This window comes from Narcine bancroftii, chromosome 3, assembly GCF_036971445.1.
Source record: "Narcine bancroftii isolate sNarBan1 chromosome 3, sNarBan1.hap1, whole genome shotgun sequence".
Taxonomy (NCBI): domain Eukaryota; kingdom Metazoa; phylum Chordata; class Chondrichthyes; order Torpediniformes; family Narcinidae; genus Narcine; species Narcine bancroftii.
The window spans coordinates 245,321,880-245,341,657 of NC_091471.1; the positions used below are offsets into that span (position 1 = coordinate 245,321,880).

The following is a 19,778-nucleotide window of genomic DNA, read 5'->3' on the forward strand; positions in this document are numbered from 1 at the left end:
AACATCGTTTGAGCACCCACCTGCAAAACAGCCAGTTCATTACTCAGTTCCTTCCAACCTGCTTGGACATTCAATGGCTGCTTGAGAATCTGTTCAGCTGCAATGAGCTGGCAAGAATGATGAAGAATCTTCACCCAAAACATCAACACCCACACCCCCACCTCAACCAGCAGATTGCTCCAGATTCCAGCATTCTCCCTTGTGTCTCATCCATTTGGGGTCACCTATTCTGTAATTAGGACCCCAGCCTTTGCTTTAATCCCTTGAACACTGTGTCCCAGTTTTCAGGGACTTGCAACAAATGCACATTCTCTGTATTCCTGTTTTCAGTTACCACCAACAAATGGTTTTCTAGGACTGGTTTATACCCAACCATCTGCTGCTTCGTACTAGTGTTCACACTGTAGTTCACCCTTGGAACCAGTCCTGAGTACGGTATAGTTATGAAAGATTGAAAATGGCAGAGTCCAAAGGGTTAACTTGGTGCACATACATTTACTCTCTGAGTACCCTTGGTCAGCAAAAATCTATCAGTTCCTGATTGAATAATTAACCTGGCAATTCTCAAACTCCACTTTTCTTTCTGTAGGGAAGTCACTGCCAAAAGTCCTGGTGTTAATTTTTAGACTCTTTCACCTGCTTGAACAGCAGAAATGGTTTTTACCTTGAATCTTAGTTCCCCCAAAATCTCTTGGGCTTTCTACCATGCTGTGTTGTTAAGATTTTTTTCAATGAAATACCAGTTAAAATATCCTGTGAATGTAAAATTTGTTCCCATTTTTGCCACTTCCATGTGTCCACCACCCTCTTATGTGCAGAAGATGCCTCTCAGGCCCCTCTTACCTTAAATCCGCACCCTCTAGTTTTAGATGCCCCTGCGAATTTACCCTATCTCTGCCCTTCGTGATTTGATGGACCTTCACCCCCTCACTCATTCACACAAGGAAAAGATTGGATGCATCTCAGCACTGCAAAGCACCATATGCTCACTTTTTTTTGTAGTTATTGAAGATTTCGTAGAGGTTCTGGGCACTGTTCAACATGATAGAAGTTTGAATTTCTTCTAATAAAGACTTGTGCACATAGAGCAGTTTCTGTGAAGGCAAGACAGAGGTAAAGTTAGAGGATGACAGTGTACTTAATGCAAACACCTTCACGTCGTGCCTGGCCGTCAATGTGCAGCCAACCTACAAGATTGTGCAAACACAGAAAAACAGTCCCAATCGCCCAACTCCACCAGTCTCCCAAGAACTCTTATTCTCTTAGGTACCCAAGGCTGCTTGCCTAGCATTGGTGGGAGATGAGACAGACAGCACGGTTGGCGTAGCGGTTAGTGCAACACCTTGACAGTGCCAGCGATCGGGGTTCAAATCCCTCGCTGTCTGTAAGGAGTTAGCACGTTCTCCCCTTCTCTGCGTGGGTTTTCCCCAGGTGCTCCAGTTTCCTCCCACCATTCAAAATGTTCCGGTAATAGGGTATAAATTGGGCGGCACAGACTCGTGGGCCAAAATGGCCTGTTAACGCGCTGTATGTCTGAATTTAATTTTTAAAAATACAACTTAATCCTTCTCTCAAGGATTTCAACTTGAAACATCAACAATCAGCATGATTAGCGCAACTCATGTTCGAATCTGGGACGGTCTGGAAGGAGTTTGTACGTTTTCCCCGTGTCTACATGGGATTCCTCCGGGTGCTCCAGTTTCCTGCCACCTTCCAAAGAGTTTGTCGGTTAATCAGTGTATTTGGGCAGGACGGGCTTGTGGACCAGAAGGGCCTGATATTGTGCTGTATATATAATTTGATTCCTTACTCTTCCCCAAACAGATGCCTGCTTGCCCTGCCGAGATCCCCCAACAGATCTTCCCCTTTAATCTATTGCCTCCTTTCATTCTTCCTTCCAAGGTGGATCACCTCACATTAAATTTCACCTGCCATGCACCAACCCACTCCCCTCGCTTGTTCACGTCTTCAAAGGAGGTCTCAGTATCCAGGGTTTGGAAGTATTTTTCCTCTCACTCTGGAGAATAGCAAATAGATTCTAAAAACTTAGCTTGATCATGAACGAGTCTTGGACCAGATGGCACAACCTCTGGTCCTAGACATATATCAACATACAACAACTCGCACATCTGGCTTCTCTTCATCGACTACAGTTCAGCCTTCAAAATCATTATTCCCTCAGTACTGGTCCAAACTTTAGCACCTCCCACCCTCTCCCCCCCACCTCCCACCCCGTAACTGGATCCTTGACTTCCTCATTGGAAGACTTGGAAACAACGTCCCCTCCTCACTGACGATCAACACAGGTGCTTAGTCAACTGCTCTACTCAATCTATGCCCATGACTGTGTGGCCAGGCACAATTCAAGTGCTATCTGCAAGTTTGCCAATGGCACCATGGTTGTCAGCAGAATCACAGATAGCAATGAGGAAGTCCTCATCAAGGGGTCAGTAATGGGGAGGGTCAAGAACTTCAAATTCCTGTATTGCAGGAATGCAGGTCAGAAGAATTTAAATTGCCATGATCGGCCTGAGAGGCGTAGGCTCCAATCTTGTGGATCACAGAAATGCTTGGGCTTCTTCTGGACACTCACCTTGCTGGGATAGTGGTGCTGTGGATGAGTGGGTGACAACATCTCTGAGGATCTGTCCTGGACCCTCAATGTCAATGTAATGATAAAAAGGCTAATCAGTGCCTATACTTCATGAGGAGTTTGGGGGATTTGGTACGTCACCAAAGACTTCTGAAAACCTCTAAAGGAACAGCGTAATATATGCATTGTACAGATTGGTTCTCCCCTGATACTGTAACTCCTCCCCCTCATGTTTGCTAATAAAGGCAGTACCACCCAATCTCCTCCCTTAGTACTGCCTTGGAATTGGATCAACAGCATGTAAGATATGCCTGTAAGTTTATAGCAATTATAGCCTGTTAATCTCGACTGCTTGTCTGTCGGGTCTAATTGATAGCGCTACTGTGGAGAGCATTCTGACACTCAGGACAAGAAAAATCTCCAGAGGGTCGTTAAATTGGCCTGTGACATCACAGGCACCTGTTTTCATTCCATCGAGGACATCTTCAAGAGAAAGCAGTCTCCAACCTCAAAGACCCCCACTAGCCAGGCCCCGCCCTCTTCATTCTGCTACCATGGGCAAGGAGGTACAGAAGCCTAAAGACGAGCGCCCAGCGGCACAAGGACAGCTTCTTCCCCTCTGCCATCAGTTTTCTGAAAGGATGATGATCCACGAACACCATCTCACTTTGTTTCTTTCTCTTGCACTATGTTATTCATTTTGAAATGGGGTTTATAGAAATATTTGCACTGCAACGCTGCCACAAAACACAGAATTTACTGACATTTTCATGACTATAAATTCTGATTCTCAGAATAAAGAGAAGAGATGTGAAGAGAATTCTTTAGCCCAAGGGTGGTAACTCCATGGAATTCATTTCCGGGGGTGGTTGTGGAAACCAAGCACTGGCTAGATTTAAAATGGAGGTTGATCGGTTCTTGATTAGTAAGGATGTGAAAAGTTATGGGGAGAAGGCAGGAGAATGGGATAGAGCACGAAAATGCATTGCCCGTGGATCAAGTGAGCTTAATTCTGCTCTTATGTCTCAATTCAGATTTAAATTTCGACCTTTCGGTCCACAAGCCCATGCCGCCCAATTACTCCCAATTGTCCGATAACCCCATACATTTTGAAAGGTCCCAGGCAGACACAGAGAGAGCATACAAATTCCTTACAGACAGCATTGAATTCGAACCCTGGTCACTGGTGCTGTAACAGCGTTGTGCTAACCGTGTCGTCTTATGGTCAACAAGATATATAGAAGGACTTACTTCAATGTTGATAAATATATCCTCCAGGTCGTGAGGATTAAGAAATCGTTGCAAAGGTTTATAGAAGTACTGCAAAAACAAAAACAGAGACTCCTGTGAAATTGGGTCATGCAGGTCAGAAGAAGGAATAACACAGTCCATTAAACCACCCCTCAGCCTGAGCAGTGCACGCCCTAATCTTATGTGCATCTACGGAAACACTTGGGCTGCTTCTGGATGCTCACCCGGTGGGCTGGTGGTACTGTGGATGAGTGTCTAAGCCCCTCTCCCTCTTCAGTACCCTCTGCCGAGAGCTGCTGCCCTCACTGGAGGTGGACTTTCTTCAGCCGGGAAGGAGGAGCCTGCGTGGAATCTATTACCATAGACAGCTGTGGAGGCCAGGTCACTGGATGATTTAAAGTGGAGGTTGATAGTTTCTTGATGAGGCGGGGAGAAGATTATGGGGGTTGAGAGGAAAAATTCATCAGACCTGATCTGAATGGCATAGCAGACGATGGGCTGAAGGGCTTGATCTACTTCTCATGGTCTTACTGAGATTTTCAGATTGTCCTTCAACTGAGGGACAGGGTTGTTGTGGTTAAGGGCGCAGACACAATGTTGAATCTATCATTTTCCATCTTAGGTTGGGTACAGCAAGCAGATTTCCTTCCCAAAGGCCTTAACGGATCAGATGAAGCCTGGTGGCTAGCGTTTTTGACACCAGTTTCTGTTTCCTTTTAGCATTAACGACTCAGATTTACCTTTTCCATCTCTGGGATTTGGTCACATACCTCTGTACCTAGGCCCTGTAACTCAGCTCAACGCCAGTGCTGAGAAAGGCTGGCTCAACTTTGTCATTTGCTTGAGGCACCAGTCCTGATCATACCTGATGAATGGATTCTAACGTTTCTGTGTATTTCTCCTCCGTCTGCTTGATCTCCTGAAGACAGCAGATCCGCTTGTCAAATTCCGTCAACCTCTGGGGTCAAAATACAGGTTTCAATTAAAGGTTGCAGTGAATTGAACCGTCTTTCTGCAACACTACTTCCTGATCACAAAACCTGCTTCTGCAAATGAACAGACTCACGTGGGAATTATAAACAGTTTGAAGAGATTTGGTATGTCACTAAAGACTCGGACATTTCTAAAGGTGTACTGTGGAGAGCATTCTGTCCAGTTGCATGACTGTTTGGTACGGAGGCGCCAATGAACAGGACAGGACAGCGACATCACAGACATCAGTTTTCTCTCCTCCAACGGCATCTACAAGAGGCGGTGTCTTAAGAAAGCAGCCTCTATTCTCAAACACCTCCACCACCATAATTGGGGAAGGACGTACAGGAGCCTGAAGGCGAGCACCCAGCGGCACAAGGACAGCGTCATCCCCTCTGCCATCAGATTCCTGAATGGACAATGAACTGCAGACACAACCTAATTTTCTCCTATTTTCCTGCACCATTTATTTCTTTTGAGATGTAATTTAGGGCAATGTTTGCACTGTGACTGCCACGAAACAAATTTCGTGACATGTTCATGACAATAAATTCTGATTCTGCATGTCAAAGATAATCTGGGAGGGACATCCATAATTTAATTGATCAGTGAAAACTCTGTCAGTTGCAGGGAGATGACAATAAGATTATGAAGGTCCTATGTAGAGTGGGCAGGCGACAACCTTTCCCTGGGGCAGCAATATCAAATACCAGAGGACATGCGTGTAAGGTGAGTGGTAATGGGGATCCAGAGGGTGGTGAGTGCCTGGAATGCATTGGCAGGGGTGGTGATGGAGGCTGGTACAATAGGGACATTTGCAGAGTTTTGGTATGTCATCAGAAATCCTGGCAAATTACAGAGGTGTGGTAGAAGGTGTGCTGACTGTATGCATCACAATCAGGGAACCCAGTTAAACTCATCTAAGTCGCGCCCACAGGTGATTTGAAAATGAAAATGGCCGACCCGCTTATTCTGATGACGTCAGCACTTGCGTGTGTGTATATCACTGGGCAGTCAGCATCCGAACATCCGACATTACTTCCAGTGAGTATGTAACACGTCTTTGCGGGGGCAGGGCCCCCCCCTTAAATTGCCGGGTTGGCGATTTAATGGGTAGGTCCCCCTGCAATTTCAAAGGTGCTTCCAGCACCTTTGCCCCAGTAATCGCACCTGGGTCCAAGGAGGGCCACCCAGATGCTACAGTGTGGTGACACAACCACCAGCCGACTGCAGGGGGCGACCTTTGTACTTGGAGGAAGACCGCCTGGGAGGCTGACTCCACCTGTCCAGCTGTCAATCAACCGACCTGGCATATAGACCTTGAGCCAGCCCCTCCCGGGCCAGTCACACTTGGAACCATCAAGACTGAAACTGGTGTACAACTCTTCAAGTCTGGTGTACAGTCTTTCTGTGTTTGCTGCACCACATGCAGTTTAAAAGAGGCTAGTGTCAAGATATTTCTTTAATGTTGGGAGAATACCTGCCTCAGGCAGTACATTCCCAGATTCCAAATCATTCTTTGTCTGGTAAAAAAAAAATCACCCTTAGATCTGCTGAAATCATTCCACTATTTCCCTAACAATCCTTCCATTTTGTATGTTAGGTCAGTCCACTTTTGGAAAAAGTTATCCAGCCTATCCAATCTCTCGATTGAGTGAGAACTAGCACACGGCTACAAGGAGCACCGAATGATTTTGTTTCCAATTGCCATCCACTTCCTTCCTCTTGGAAGAGCAAATTGCTGACTTTAGGTCAACCACATGTGATGTTCTCTTGCCTGACGCCACTGCCATCACTCTCGCTTGATTCTCCCGCACAATCATCTCTCATAAGAACGTAGGAGGAGTGTTTTGCATGCATTGTGGAAAAGAGAATGGGATGTACCGGTGCTATTGTCACCTCGGTCCTCATCAGGTCTTCATAGATTTCACCTCCTTCGTCATCTTCATCCTCCACACAGTCATAAAGGTCATCGTCCTCCTCTCCTGTATCACTGTGGATGGAGAAAGAATGGACTGTATTCAGAGAATCACAAGCGCAGGGAAGCCATTGACAGAGCCCCGTTAGAGTGCAGAGGGTGGACAGATCTATTGATGGATGGGGCATTCACCAATTGAATTGAACAGGATTGTCATATGCATCAAGATACAGAAGCAACCTTTGTTTTGCATGCTATCCAGTCAAGTGAAACCATTCTTTGGCACAAGACAAGCAAAATGAGGCAAAAGTGCAGATTATAATGTCATAGGGAAACATACAGTTTAATTAGTGCGATGGTCTCGAAAAGGTAAGGTTCTAATTGAATTTTTAATTAAATGGCCCATGAAACTGTGCCACCCAAATAGGCCAATTAACCCACAACCCTTAGGGGTGGCACGGTTGGTGTAGTGGTTAGTCTAGTGCCAGTGATTGGGACTGGACAGGGTTTGAATCCGGCAATGACCATTAGGAGTTGGTTCGCTCTCCCCCGTGTCTGCGTGGGTTTTCTCTGGGGGCTCCAGTTTCCTCCCACTATACAGGGGGAGGAAAACCCATGCAAGTCACGGGGAAAAACACACAAATTCTTTATAGATGGTGTGGGATTCGAACTGGGATCTCTGACACGGTAGTAGCATTGTGCTGACCGCTACACAAGTGATTCTCAACCCTTTTATCCCATTCACATGCCACCTTCAGTAATCCCTTACTAACCACAGAACACCTACAGCTGAGGGGATCTGCGGTTAGTAAGGGATGACTTAAGGTGGTATGTGAGTGGAAATAACAAGGTTGAGAACCACTGTACTATGCTAATCGTGCCTTTGTGTGAGCTGTCAATCCCACAGAGAAAGAAAGTATTGTAGGGCTTGAGACGAATGCAGAAGTTGCCGAGAGGGGTTTAAAAAAAAACAGAGCAGAATTCATAAAATGAAGGCAACTCTTGAACTGGAATGAGCAGATGGTCAGGAGTCCGGCAAAGAACACAGGAGAATGTAGAGGCTTGGAGCAATACTGCGACTTACTCAATGACGTCGGAGAGCCCACTGTAGATGTCATCATCGGCTAAGCTGTCTTCATTCGGGAAGGCGCTGGAAAAGATTAATTTTGTTAACCTCCCTGAGGAGTATGACACCATAACCCTCCTTCTCCAAACCAAAGTCAATGAGGCATCTGGTCTCCGACAGAGGTGAACTGCTCCACTTACTAAATCAAGGATTCCCCCCCCACCCCCAGATGGACCATAAGAGGTTCCACTGGTTTGAGTCAGAGTATTGCCACGGTCCCCAATGTCTAGAGCAGTGGTTCTCAACCTTTTTCTTTCCACTCACATCCCATTTTAAGTATTCCCTATGCCATCGGTGCTCTGCAATTAGTAAGGGATTGCTTAAGGTGGGATGTGAGTGGAAAGAAAAAGGTTGAAAACCACTGTTTTGACTCACTATGTGCACGGTTTCAGAACTCCAAAGGAAATAGACCAATGACAATTTTTCTCAAGCAAAATATTTCAGTAACAGTTGGGTCTGGAGTAGTGATTCTCAACCTTTCCTTTCCACTCACATCCCACTTTAAGCAATCCCTTGCTAATCACAGAGCACCGATGGCATAGGGATTACTTAAGGTGATTATGTGAGTGGAAAGAAAAAGGGGTTGAGAACCACTGGGTAGAGTCAGAGTTCTGATACCATATAAGGTCATTTGGCCCATTGCATCAATGCTAGCTTTCAGAACTACCCTATTAATGTAATCTCCCACTGATTCCCTGTAATTGTCTCACATGTTCATCAACTTTATTCTGATTTGGTTACTGATGCACCATCAATTACTCAAAAGACTATTGCAGAGAAACCAATAGGCTTTTATTCACAAACACATCCCTACTGTTTGGCTGTCCTGCACTGAGCTGCAGGGGGTCTATGGAACAGTCACCTTTATACAGGAGCCTGTCGGGAGGGGCCACAGGTGCAATTGGCCAATAGGTGTGCCTGACCAGACAATTATACATAACAATGGTTTACCACAGTTACATCTCTCTAAACAAAATACAGAGTTACGATAAACAATTAATATACAGCCAAGCCAATATGAATCACACTACCGGTATGACTAAAACTGATCAACGAAACATCATCATCCTGCTTCGTACAAAGGGATGGGTTCCATCCACAATCTAATTATCATGTTTTCTATATGTATACTTCCTGAAGTGTTTTAATTTTTAAAAATTTAGACATACAGCACAGTAACAGGCCATTTTAGCCCACGGGTCCGTGCCGCCCAATTTACACCCAATTAACCTGCACCTTCTGTACATTTCGAACAGTAGGAGGAAATTGGAACCTATCGAGGAAAACCTACACAGACACAGGGAGAACGAACAAACTCCTTATAGACAGAGCGGGATTTGAACCCTGCTCCTGATCGCTGTGGGCGCTCTGGTTTCCACCCATGTTCTTGAGACATATGGGGTTCAAAGGCTAATTGAGCACGTGGGTGGCATGGGATCGTGGACCAGCAGGGCCTGTTACCATGCTATGCCTCTAAATTAAAGTCAGGCCTACTAGGTCTTGTGATTTCTCACCTTGTTTAAACATGGGGCTGAATTGATTTGGACCCTATTTTTCTAATCTATGGAGCTTAATCTCTCCTCCTTGTATGATAAATCTACCATTCAATAGACATTTATTGTCCGCAACCTAGACCAAAAAATTACATTAAGATTAGGAAGAGTTTTACTCACCAAATCCCTTTACTTTGTGCGACTGGAGTGTAGGATAAAAAGGATAACGTATCAATAACCTGAAAGAGAACAAGAAGAATTAATGGGTTTGAACTGCACAGAGGATCTGGTGTGCAAGCGTGCTGACCAGCTGCATCACGGTCACGGAAACATACCAGATCATGATGCAGCCCTGAGCATAAAGCCCACCAAAAGGTAATGGACGCAACCCAGGACATCACAGGCAAAACCCTCCCTACTGTTGAGTACATCTACAGAGAGCAGCAGCGATCATCAAAGACCCCCACCACCCAGCACATGCTCTGTTCTTGCTGCTGCCATCAGGAAAGAGGTCCAGGTGCCACAGGACGCGCACCCCCCCCCCCCTCAGGTTCAGGAACAACTGCTCCCCCTCCACCATCAGACTCCTCAACCACAAACCCAATCAGGGACTCATCTAAGGACTCTGACTTGTGCACTTTATTGATTTTCTTTTTGTTCTCTCTGTATTGCACAGTCAGTTTGTTTACATTCATTATTTGTTTTCAGTTCTTTGTTTGTTTACATGTTTTACGTTTTGTACAGTTTATTTTTTTGCACTACCAATTAGTGGTAATTCTGCCACACCTGCAGGAAAAAGGAATCTCAGGGTTGTAGGTGATGTCATGTATGTACTCGGACAATATATCTGAAATCTGACATGCGAACTGTGATTCTGACAAGCAAGCACATACCATGAGGCGATTGTAGGAGACACTGCTCTCCTAGTCATGGAGGTTGGGGTGGGAGGTGGGAACACATTGATGAAGATGACATGAGCGTGGATAAGGTGTCTAGTCAATGACTGAGAAGCACAAGGATGAAGATGGGAAAATTGTAGCCAAGAAGAAAGATTGGGTTGGCTGGGTTTGGAACAGAGAGGTTGAGGAGAGGCGCATACACTTTGAGAAAATTTCTGTACCAATAAGTCGTTGAAATTGGTAAAATTGAAGGCAAGAGGAAAATAATGAGTGTTTTGAGTTGGGAGTAAAAACACAATGTTTTTTTTTAAAGACATTCAACACAGTAACAGGCCATTTCGGCCCCACGAGTCCATGCCACCCAACTTACACCTGATTAACCAACATCCCCAGCACGTTTCAAGTGGTAGCCCCGGGGAAAACCCATGCAGACACAGGGAGAATGCACAAACACCTTGCAGACAGAGTGGGATGCAAATCCTGGTCCCGATCGCTGGCGCTGTTAAGGTATGGCCTGTAAGGCCTTCTTTGGGGGTTTAATCCAATAATGGTTTAATCCAGCATGAAAATTCATTAGGAGTTACTTCAATAACTGAATGGCAACTGAAAGCGAGATGCTGTGATGTACACAATGCCGGGATATCGTCTGATGGTCACTAGCATACACAAGCAGCCGTTAGCACTGGTGGACGTACAACCAAACTTAATTTTTATATTTACATATAGTTTTTTAAATTTATACTTTTTTTCGGTCATAGGTAAAGATGGAGAAGCTGTATTTTGTCATTCTGAATTTAAGAGCAGGGAGGTTCTCCTGCAACTACAGAGAGAGCACTGATTACATAAATGAACAAGGGTCTGGCAGATGAATTACCATGTGGTTAATATGAGGTCATCCACTTTGGAATGGAAAATAGAGATCAGATTGGTACATAAATTGGAAAAGATTGCAGCATACTACTGTGCAGAAGGACTTGGGAGTGCTTGTGTCTGAGTTGTAAAAGGTTGGTTTGCAGGTTAAATCGTCATAGTAATAAAAATGTCCTATTGCATGAAATTTCTTTTTGCCTGCTGGAAGACAGATATATTCGCCACCGGCAGGAATTGCCCAAGTGCCTCTTACAGTCAGAGAGAGAGAAGCAAAAGATAGCTCCACCCCCCATCCCCCCCCCCTCCCCGCCCGAGGCACCGAATGTCCGTAGATTTGTCTCCAGTGCTGCTGCAACCCCACCCCCGCCAAAGCCTAGTCCAGGAAGGTAAATGGAACATTATCTTTCAGTGGCTTTATAAGACACTGGCAAGACCTCACTTGGATTATTGCAAGCTGTTTTGGGCTCCTTGTTTAAAAAAGGACGCGATGATGTCAGAGGATGTTCTCAAGGATGATTCTGGAATAAAAGAATCCTCACACAAGGAGCATTTGACAGCTCTTGATCTTGTTGGAATTTAGGAGAATGGGGGGTTGGGGGGGAATTTCATTGAAACATTTTGAATGTTGAAAGGGCCGGACAGAGTTCCCGTAGAAAGGTTGTTTCCCACGGTGGGAAAGTCTAGGACAAGAGAGCACTTAAGTTGAAGGACATCCTCTTAGAACATAGATATGGAGCAATTTCTTCAGCCAGAGGGTGGTAAATCTGTTGTGACAGGCAGTTGTGGAGGCCAGGTCATTGATAGGTTCTTGAGATGCCAGGGAATCAAAGGTTATGGGGAGAAGGCCAAGCAATTGGTGGGGGGTGGGAATGGATCATGATTAAATAGTGGGGCAGACCCAATGGGCTGAATAACCTATTTCAGCTCCTATGCCTTATTGCTGGAGGGTCTGAAGTTAAGAGCAAGTAAGTTTATCTGTAACTCTAGTGAGGCTGGATTACTGCACGTAGTTCTGATCTCCTTACCAGAGAAAAGATGTATTAGCTTTGGAGGCAGTGCAGAGGAGGTTCACCAGGTTGATTCCAGAGATGAGGGGGTTGGCCTATGGGCCGAAACCCATTGGAATTCAGAGCATGTGAGGGCATTTTCTAGAAATGTATAAAATTATAAAAGGGACAGCTGAGATAGAGGAAAGGGATACAGGAGTACAAGAGCCAACTCCACCAGGCTGAAGAACAGCTTCTTCCCATGGGCAGTGAGAATGCTGAACAACCAAAGGAACCGCTCACACACCATCTGAGACATAATATTCACAAAACAATATTTACTTATTTGTATATATGAATATTTGTCCTGCATATGTATTGTTTGCCTGTATGTGCTTTATGCCTGGCTGTGTGTCCATGTGTTTTCCACCGAGGACCAGAGAACACTGTTTCATAAGATTTCAGATTACAGAGTACTTACATGACATCACATGCAACCCTGAGATTCCTTTTTCCTGCAGGCGAGGCAGAATTGCCACTAATAGGTAGTGCAAAAAAATCTACACAGTGTAAACATGTAAACAAAGAACTGTAAACAGATAATGAATGTAAACAAACTGACTGCAATACAGAAAAATACAAAAGAAAGAAAATCAAGTGATTAAATTAAATTGGGTTGTACTTGTGCAATCAGGTGACAATAGATTGACTTGAACGTTTCTGCTGGTTAGTGAGACCAGAACAAGAGGACGTAGCTTCAAGGTTCAGGGGAGTGGATTTAAGACAGAGGTGAGGAGGAACCTCTTCTTCCAAATAGTAGAGTCTGTGGAAATTCTCTGCCCAAGGAAGCAGTAGAGGATGCGTCATTAAATATATTTGAGCCAGAGTTAGATAGATTCTTGCATCGCGAGGAATTAAGGGCCATTGGGAAAAGGCTGGTATGTGGAGCAATGTTCACAACCAGAGTAACTATGACCTTATTTAATGGTGGGGCAGACTTGATAGGCCAGATGGTCTACTCCTGGTCCTGGTTCTTATTGGCACAATTGTTTGGGTGTCAGAAAGAAAAAGTGTCAGATTGTCACAACAAACACTAACCTCCCAGGGTCATCTCCATTGGGCAATAACCAGCAGGCCCCAGAAACAGGCATTACTCTGGACATCCCCCCCCCCCCCCCACCCAGGACAAGAGATTACCAGAAGGTCAGAGGAAATCATTGCCATTACTCCAACAAACAACTATGATGCCACTGCTGTTTGGCCAAAAGAAGCATGACTTGGGTCACTGCTCCCAGTCAAAATGAAACAGAAGTGCCTATTGGTTCTTTTCCCTCCCCATTTGGAGGCTGTGAAGGATCTTGGGAGTATGTGAGAGAGCAGTGAAGAAGCCAAATCTGAATTCACTTTTGAGCTTAACAGTTTCAATACGTGTTATCTATTTTGTTTTGCAAAGGATCGGTTTATCAATTAGTGAAAGACTTAGATGAACCAATTGAGTAAGAGATCATGTGATGAACCATCCGGACATCTGCTGAACCAAGACTGGTAACCCCATTGGAAGTTGCTCACCTGATTGCCTGGACCATGGGATTGGCCTGAGGCAGTTTTCTACTGAAGGTCAAAATCTGAACCACTAATCTGACAATGTGGCTCTCTCCGAATGAGCAGAAGGCAGGACCTTGCAGTTCAATGACTTCCAAGGTTTTAGACCCTTGCCTGCTGATTGAATGAGTAACTTCAAGGCCCAGAATCAGAACAGATATCTCAGATGATTATAGGGCTAGAGGAGATGACATAGATTGGACAGTTCAAGTTCACGTTTGTTTTCACCTGTTCCAACTGTGCAGTGAGAGAGGTTACCTTGAAGCAGATCAGTTCTTTCATTTAACATTCTTTCATTGTCATGTAATAAAATGGAAAATGCAATATACCACAAAATTTCCTTTGCCATCAACAGAAATTGCCCGGCCCTCCTTACAGACAGAGGAGAAGAAAGAGACCCCCTAGAGTCACCGAGTGTCCATGGATTCAGCTCCAGGGCTCCCGCAGCCCAAGTCATCGGCCACCCAAGCTCAAGATCCCATCAGGAAACTTTCAGCGCCCTCCTGCATCCTGGTTCCAATACCCAGTAAGCCTTCAGCCAGCTTCCAGCAGTCTGCTGCCTGCTACGATTCCCTGGAGCACAGTTGTCAGCAGCCCACAGCCTGAGTGGGTTCCTCACCTTGAGCCACCAACAGGCCTATGTGTTCTTCAGCCGCAAGGCCCCTCACTGGCCCACAGCCATGGCCACCCTACTGTAGGGTCATCTCCTCTGTTTCTCCTTCTCAAGGATGGGTCTTTTAATATACTGATCCAATTCCAAGGAAGTGGGAGTTACAGGTGGGAGACAGTGAAAAGGGGAGGGTGAGGATGTGCGAGATGGCCTGAGATATGCTCTCAACCTTTTGCAGCAGGGATGGCCAAACTACGGTCCCGGGCCAACTGCGTCCAGTTGCCCATTTTTAAGTGGCTCAGGGTGAATTTTAAAAATAAAATGGAATATGGCCCATTAGACTGTAGTGTCTGACAATAAATTGCACTGTATTTTCTTAGTTTCAACACTAGATGTCGCTGCCATTTTGAACAACTACTGGACCAACCATTGAAATGTTAATCATCCATTAAAAATGTTAATCTCAGTTAAAAAAAAGTTTACCTCAGTTAAAAAAAATGTTTACTTTAGTTGATTAAACTAGACAGGACAGAAAAAATAAAAAAATAGCAATGCCAAAAATTTCAGGCACGATGGGAAAATGATACTTTTTCACAGAAGTCAAGGGAAAGTGTGAGTGTTTGTCTTGCAAGGAACCTGTTAATTTCTTCTACAGGGCGGCTCGGTGAGCATAACAGATAGCACAACGCATTTACAGCGACAGTGATCGGGAGCAGGGTTCAGATCCCACACTGTGTGTAAGGAGTTGGTACGTTCTCCCTGTGTTTGCACAGGGGGCTCCGGTTTCCTCCCACCATTCAAAACATACTGGGGGGGCGGGGTGGGTTGTAGGTTAATTGGATGTAAATTGGTCGACATGGCCTGTTACCTTCCTGTATGTCTACATATTTTTTAAAAATTATTGCCATCTGATGAAAAAGCATTTTCTGGTCCTCGGTGCAAAACATGCAGACACATAACCAGATGTAACACACATACAGACAAGCAATACAGATGCAGGATAAATATTTCTACACAAATAAATAAATATTATTTCATGAATAGGAGAGTCTCGGATGGTTGGCATTACAATAGTTATTTGAGGTGCTCACATATTACAGTGGGCATTTCTGTATCGGCTGCTCTGAAATTTAAATTATTACAATAAAGCTGTTAAACTCTCATTCAAAAAGCCAGGTGCAAAGGATGAACATGAGAAAAAATCAAGAAAGGAACAAGGTTGTCTCCAACATTCCTCCACAATTCTCAGTAAAAAGTGTTGCGCTAACCAACTGGGCTGACCCTTTGCCTTGACTTGACTTGACTAGAGCCTTATTGTTATTTTGATGAGAAAACGAACTCTCGACCGTTTTCTGGTCTAAAATCATTGTTTTTCTTGCAGGGTAACTGTTTGAAAACTTATATCTTTCTGTATGTGGCCCACAGTCCTAAATGTTTGGCCAATCCCTGCTCTGCAGTTTCCTGCGGTCGTGGGCGGAGCAGTTCCCATCCCAATGATGCACTCGAACAGGATGCTTCCTATAGTGTACCTGTCGAGGCTGTTAAGGTATGCAGGTGAACATACCGAATTTCCTCAGTCTAATGAGAAAGTAGAGGCATGAGCATGCTTTCTTGGCCCTTGCAGCGACGTGGTATGATGACAAAAGGATTTGAAACAAGAGTGAGAATTTTAATCCAGAAGTATTGCTTAATCAGGAAGGCACTATAAAACAGCAGTGATTTACCTAATATTTGAATGTCCCAAATCATTTTTTTTAGCCAAACACAAAACTATTTTTAACTGTTGTACAGTAAGGAGTATGCAATAGTAAATGAAAATGACATGTGTTGGCATCTCAGATAGTGTGCTGGGAATGAGGAAGCTGGCTTTCCGCTGTTCTTGCCTTCATTCGTGAAGTTCCCCAGAGATTACAGGTTTTCATTCCAATTCAACGGCTGTCTCGGAAACGCCAGGCCGACACTTCTCCCCTGCCGCTGCCTGTTGCCTCATAGTTCCATGCGACAACAGCACGTGTCTACAGGGAACCTTGCATAATTAAAATGGGGAAGCAGGGTGAAATTGGTGCATGTGGAGGCTTTTCGGACCATCGGAGCTGCCCTGCTATGCAATGCAGACAGATTTTCTTTCTTGGGTTAATTTTTTAAACCCAGCTCGGTAACAGGCCCTTCCGCCCCATGAGCCTGTTATAATTAACCTTTAAGCCCCATACTTTTTATTTTGGAGGGTGGGAAGAAACTGCAGCATCTGGAAACAGGGAGAACGTGCAAACTCCTTACAGACAATGCCAGATTCAAATGCATTTCATTCACAATATACATTAATGATCTGGAAGAGGGGACTGGGTGTAGTGTATCTTTGTTGATAATGCTAAATTAAGTGGAGAAATAAAGTGTGCAGATGATATGGAGCGTCTGCAGAGAGATATGGATAGGTTTAGTGAATGGGTAAGGGTCTGGCAATGGGAGAACACTTGGTAAATGTGAGGTTATTTACTTTGGTCGGAATAAATTGCAGATTATTGCTTAAATGGCAAGCAAATGCAGCATGTGGTCGTGCAGAAAGAGTTGGGGAGTACTGGTGCATGAATTGCAGAAGGTTAGATTGCAGGTGCAGCAGGCCTTCATTGGCCTTCATTGCTGGAGCTGTGCCAATTACAGACTGTCCCCATGCCCTTTAAGATCTCAAAATTGTCTCTGTGGAACTGAGACAGGAGAGTGGCTTCCAGTGGCACTTTCTGAGTTGGGGCAATTTACAGTAGCTGATTAACCTGCCATCCTGATGAGGTCGTGGGCAACTGATCACAGGATGTAGTTCAGACAGCACTGAACCTGGGCCACTGAAGTTCAATAGTGAAATCTGCAGGTGCTGAGAGGAATCCAATCCACAACAGTGAGAGAGAAACTCAGCAGGTCACGCAGTGCCCTTAAGAAGTAAAGGGGAACCAACGTTTCAGGCCTTAGCACTTCGTCAAGGTATGAGCAAAAAGTAGGCAGATGCCTGAATGGAATAAATGGGGGGGGGGGGAGGAGAGAGGAAGGTGAAGTTGGAGGAGTACAAGCTAACAGGTGAAAGATCATCGGTGGATGTGAGTTGGGGGGGGGGGGGGGGTCGTGCTAACCGTGACGCAAGTACAGCGCCAGCGACCCAGGTTTGATTCTGGCGCTGTCAGTACGTTCTCTCCGTGTCTGTGTGGGTTTTCCCTGGGTGCTCCGGTTTCCTCTCACCCTTCAAAAACATATGGGGCAAATGGAGTGTCGATATAATTATATTTGGCCCGCAAGATCATATTAAATATATATTAGAGTTGGCCCGCTGGTCGCCGCGCCAGTATAGCGCATGCACACTGAAGATGAAAATGAAGACGCCGGAGGTGTGGAGGGATCTCAGAGTCCGGAATCCCGGGGATTGGAGCGCCGCACTCAGCCCGCCCGGCTCCCGGACACACAGGACCATCCTCGCTGGGTCTGCACTTCAGCAGCAACGCCGGACCGAACGTCTCGTTGGCGATGCCTTCCCCCTCGCTCCGTACGCGGCGGACCCTGCCTCCCGCTCCTTTTGTTGGAGACGAGCCCGGCGCCGTGAGATCGCAGTTTAATCCCTCTCCAACCATGAGAGGGGGGGTGGGAGCAACGCGCTCTTCTCAGCCAATTCCTCCACCACCCCGGACGCCAGCGTTTCAACGGGGGGTTCGGGTGCCTTCGTCAGGCGACCGACCTGTTGGTCCAAGACAAGGGGAGAGTGTACAAACTCCACACAGACAGCACCTGAACTCGGGTGAACGTGGAGCTGCGACCCCACATTCCACATCAGGTCTGTGTGTAAGATTGGGAGCAGTGAGATGGAAGCTTATTTTGTTCCTGTGATTTAAGCCTTTCTTGGGGTGGGGGGGGTCCTTCTCTGACCACTTGCCTAACAATTAACCTAATCAGATGTGGAGTTACCACAATACAACAGTTCTCAACCTTTTTCTTTCCACTCGCGTCCCTGTGCCATTGGTGCTCTGTGATTAGTAAGGGATTGCTTAAGGTGGTCTGTGGGTGGAAAGAAAAAGTTTGAAGACCACTGCTTTAATCATCCCTCATTGACTCGTCATGTGCACGGTTTCAGAACGCTAAAGGAAATGGGCCAATGACAAAGACAATGAAAGAGTTTATCCAAAACTATTATTAAACATTTATTTTAATAAGAAAAAGTTTAACATTACATATGTCGAAAGAAGAGAAAACATGCAGATGTTGTTGAAAATTTTCAATAAATATTTAGTTCAGCCCTCGACTTAGTCCAAGTTTTTAATTTTGGCCCTCCGTGAATTTGAGTTTGACACCCCTGCCGTAGGCCTTGGGGCATCAGAGATTTGCGTGACATCAAACGTGGCCCGACACCTGTTTCAATACCTGCGCATTTTGCCAGAAAAGACAAATCGCTCTCATCTCGTGGTGAGTCATTTTTTTAGTGACTGCCATTGATATGGTTCTGTCATCCAGTGAGTGTTTGGAGATCTTGTATGCGTCAAGAGGTGGTGAGACTGAGAGGGAGATTAGAAGGGATGGAGTTGCTGTCTCTCCAACTGCAGAAGCTTCAAAAGCTTGGAAAGAGAGTTTTTTTTAAATTTTGATTCACAGCTCGGTAATGGGCCCTTCCGGTTTTTTTTTGGAAAGTAGGCGGTAACCGGAGAAACCCACTCGGTCTCGAGGAGAAAGGGCAAACTCTTCACAGACCACGTGTTGGTTGCAGAACAGTTTGGCACAGTAACCAGCCCTTCCGGGCCATGAGCCCGTGCCACCTGATTACACCCAATTGACCAGCAAACCCCGTGCGTTTTGAAGAGCGGGAGGAAACCGGAGCACCTGGTGGAAACCCACGCAGTCACGGTGAGAACACACAAAATCCTTCCAGACCACGGGGTGGTGGCTGAAGACTTGACAGGTTGCTTTCTGGGGTTTCCCCCTTCTTAACTGCTGGAGTGGTGAATGTGTACCCAATCCTTAACCTTTAAAGTCGCACGCTGCAAGAGGCATATATACTCCTAACTTTGGGAGTTTGCCTTCGCCGATAACAGCGTACCCCTCATGCCAGTGGTTTTCAATCATCTGTTTTTCCACTTGCGTACCTCCTTAAGTAATCTCTTGTTAACCACAGAGCGTCTATGGCATCCTCTAGTTAACCTGCCAACCCACTCATCCTTGTGTGGTTGTGGGGAACTGATCATGGGGAGAATGTGCAAGGTCAAGGCAGACAGTACCAGAGATCAGCCCCTAATCTGGGCCACCAGAGTTAAACAGTAAAGTCTCCAGACACTGCAATCAATCCAATCTGCCAAAGTGCTGGAGAAACTCAGCAGGTCACCCAGCATTTAAAGGAAGTAAAGGATAACCAACATTTTGGGCCTGAGCCCCTCGTCAAGGTATGAGCTAAAAAAAAAAGCAGGCAGCCCTGAACAAAATGGAAGGGGGAGGA

General features: G+C 45.5%; 1 protein-coding gene across 5 annotated transcripts in view; it reads right to left on the minus strand.

Moving 5' to 3' along the window:
* The window catches only part of LOC138758442 (proto-oncogene vav-like), a 111,246-nt gene that overhangs the window by 30,101 nt on the left and 61,367 nt on the right, over window positions 1-19,778 (minus strand). For all 5 annotated transcript variants that reach the window (XM_069927356.1, XM_069927355.1, XM_069927354.1 and 2 more), the window contains 6 exons: window positions 9,534-9,592; window positions 7,819-7,884; window positions 6,701-6,809; window positions 4,710-4,802; window positions 3,845-3,913; window positions 991-1,094 (listed from right to left, as the gene is read on the minus strand). In XM_069927356.1, the coding sequence (XP_069783457.1) occupies window positions 991-1,094; window positions 3,845-3,913; window positions 4,710-4,802; window positions 6,701-6,809; window positions 7,819-7,884; window positions 9,534-9,592 (500 nt within the window). The remainder of the gene's footprint in view (window positions 1-990; window positions 1,095-3,844; window positions 3,914-4,709; window positions 4,803-6,700; window positions 6,810-7,818; window positions 7,885-9,533; window positions 9,593-19,778) is intronic.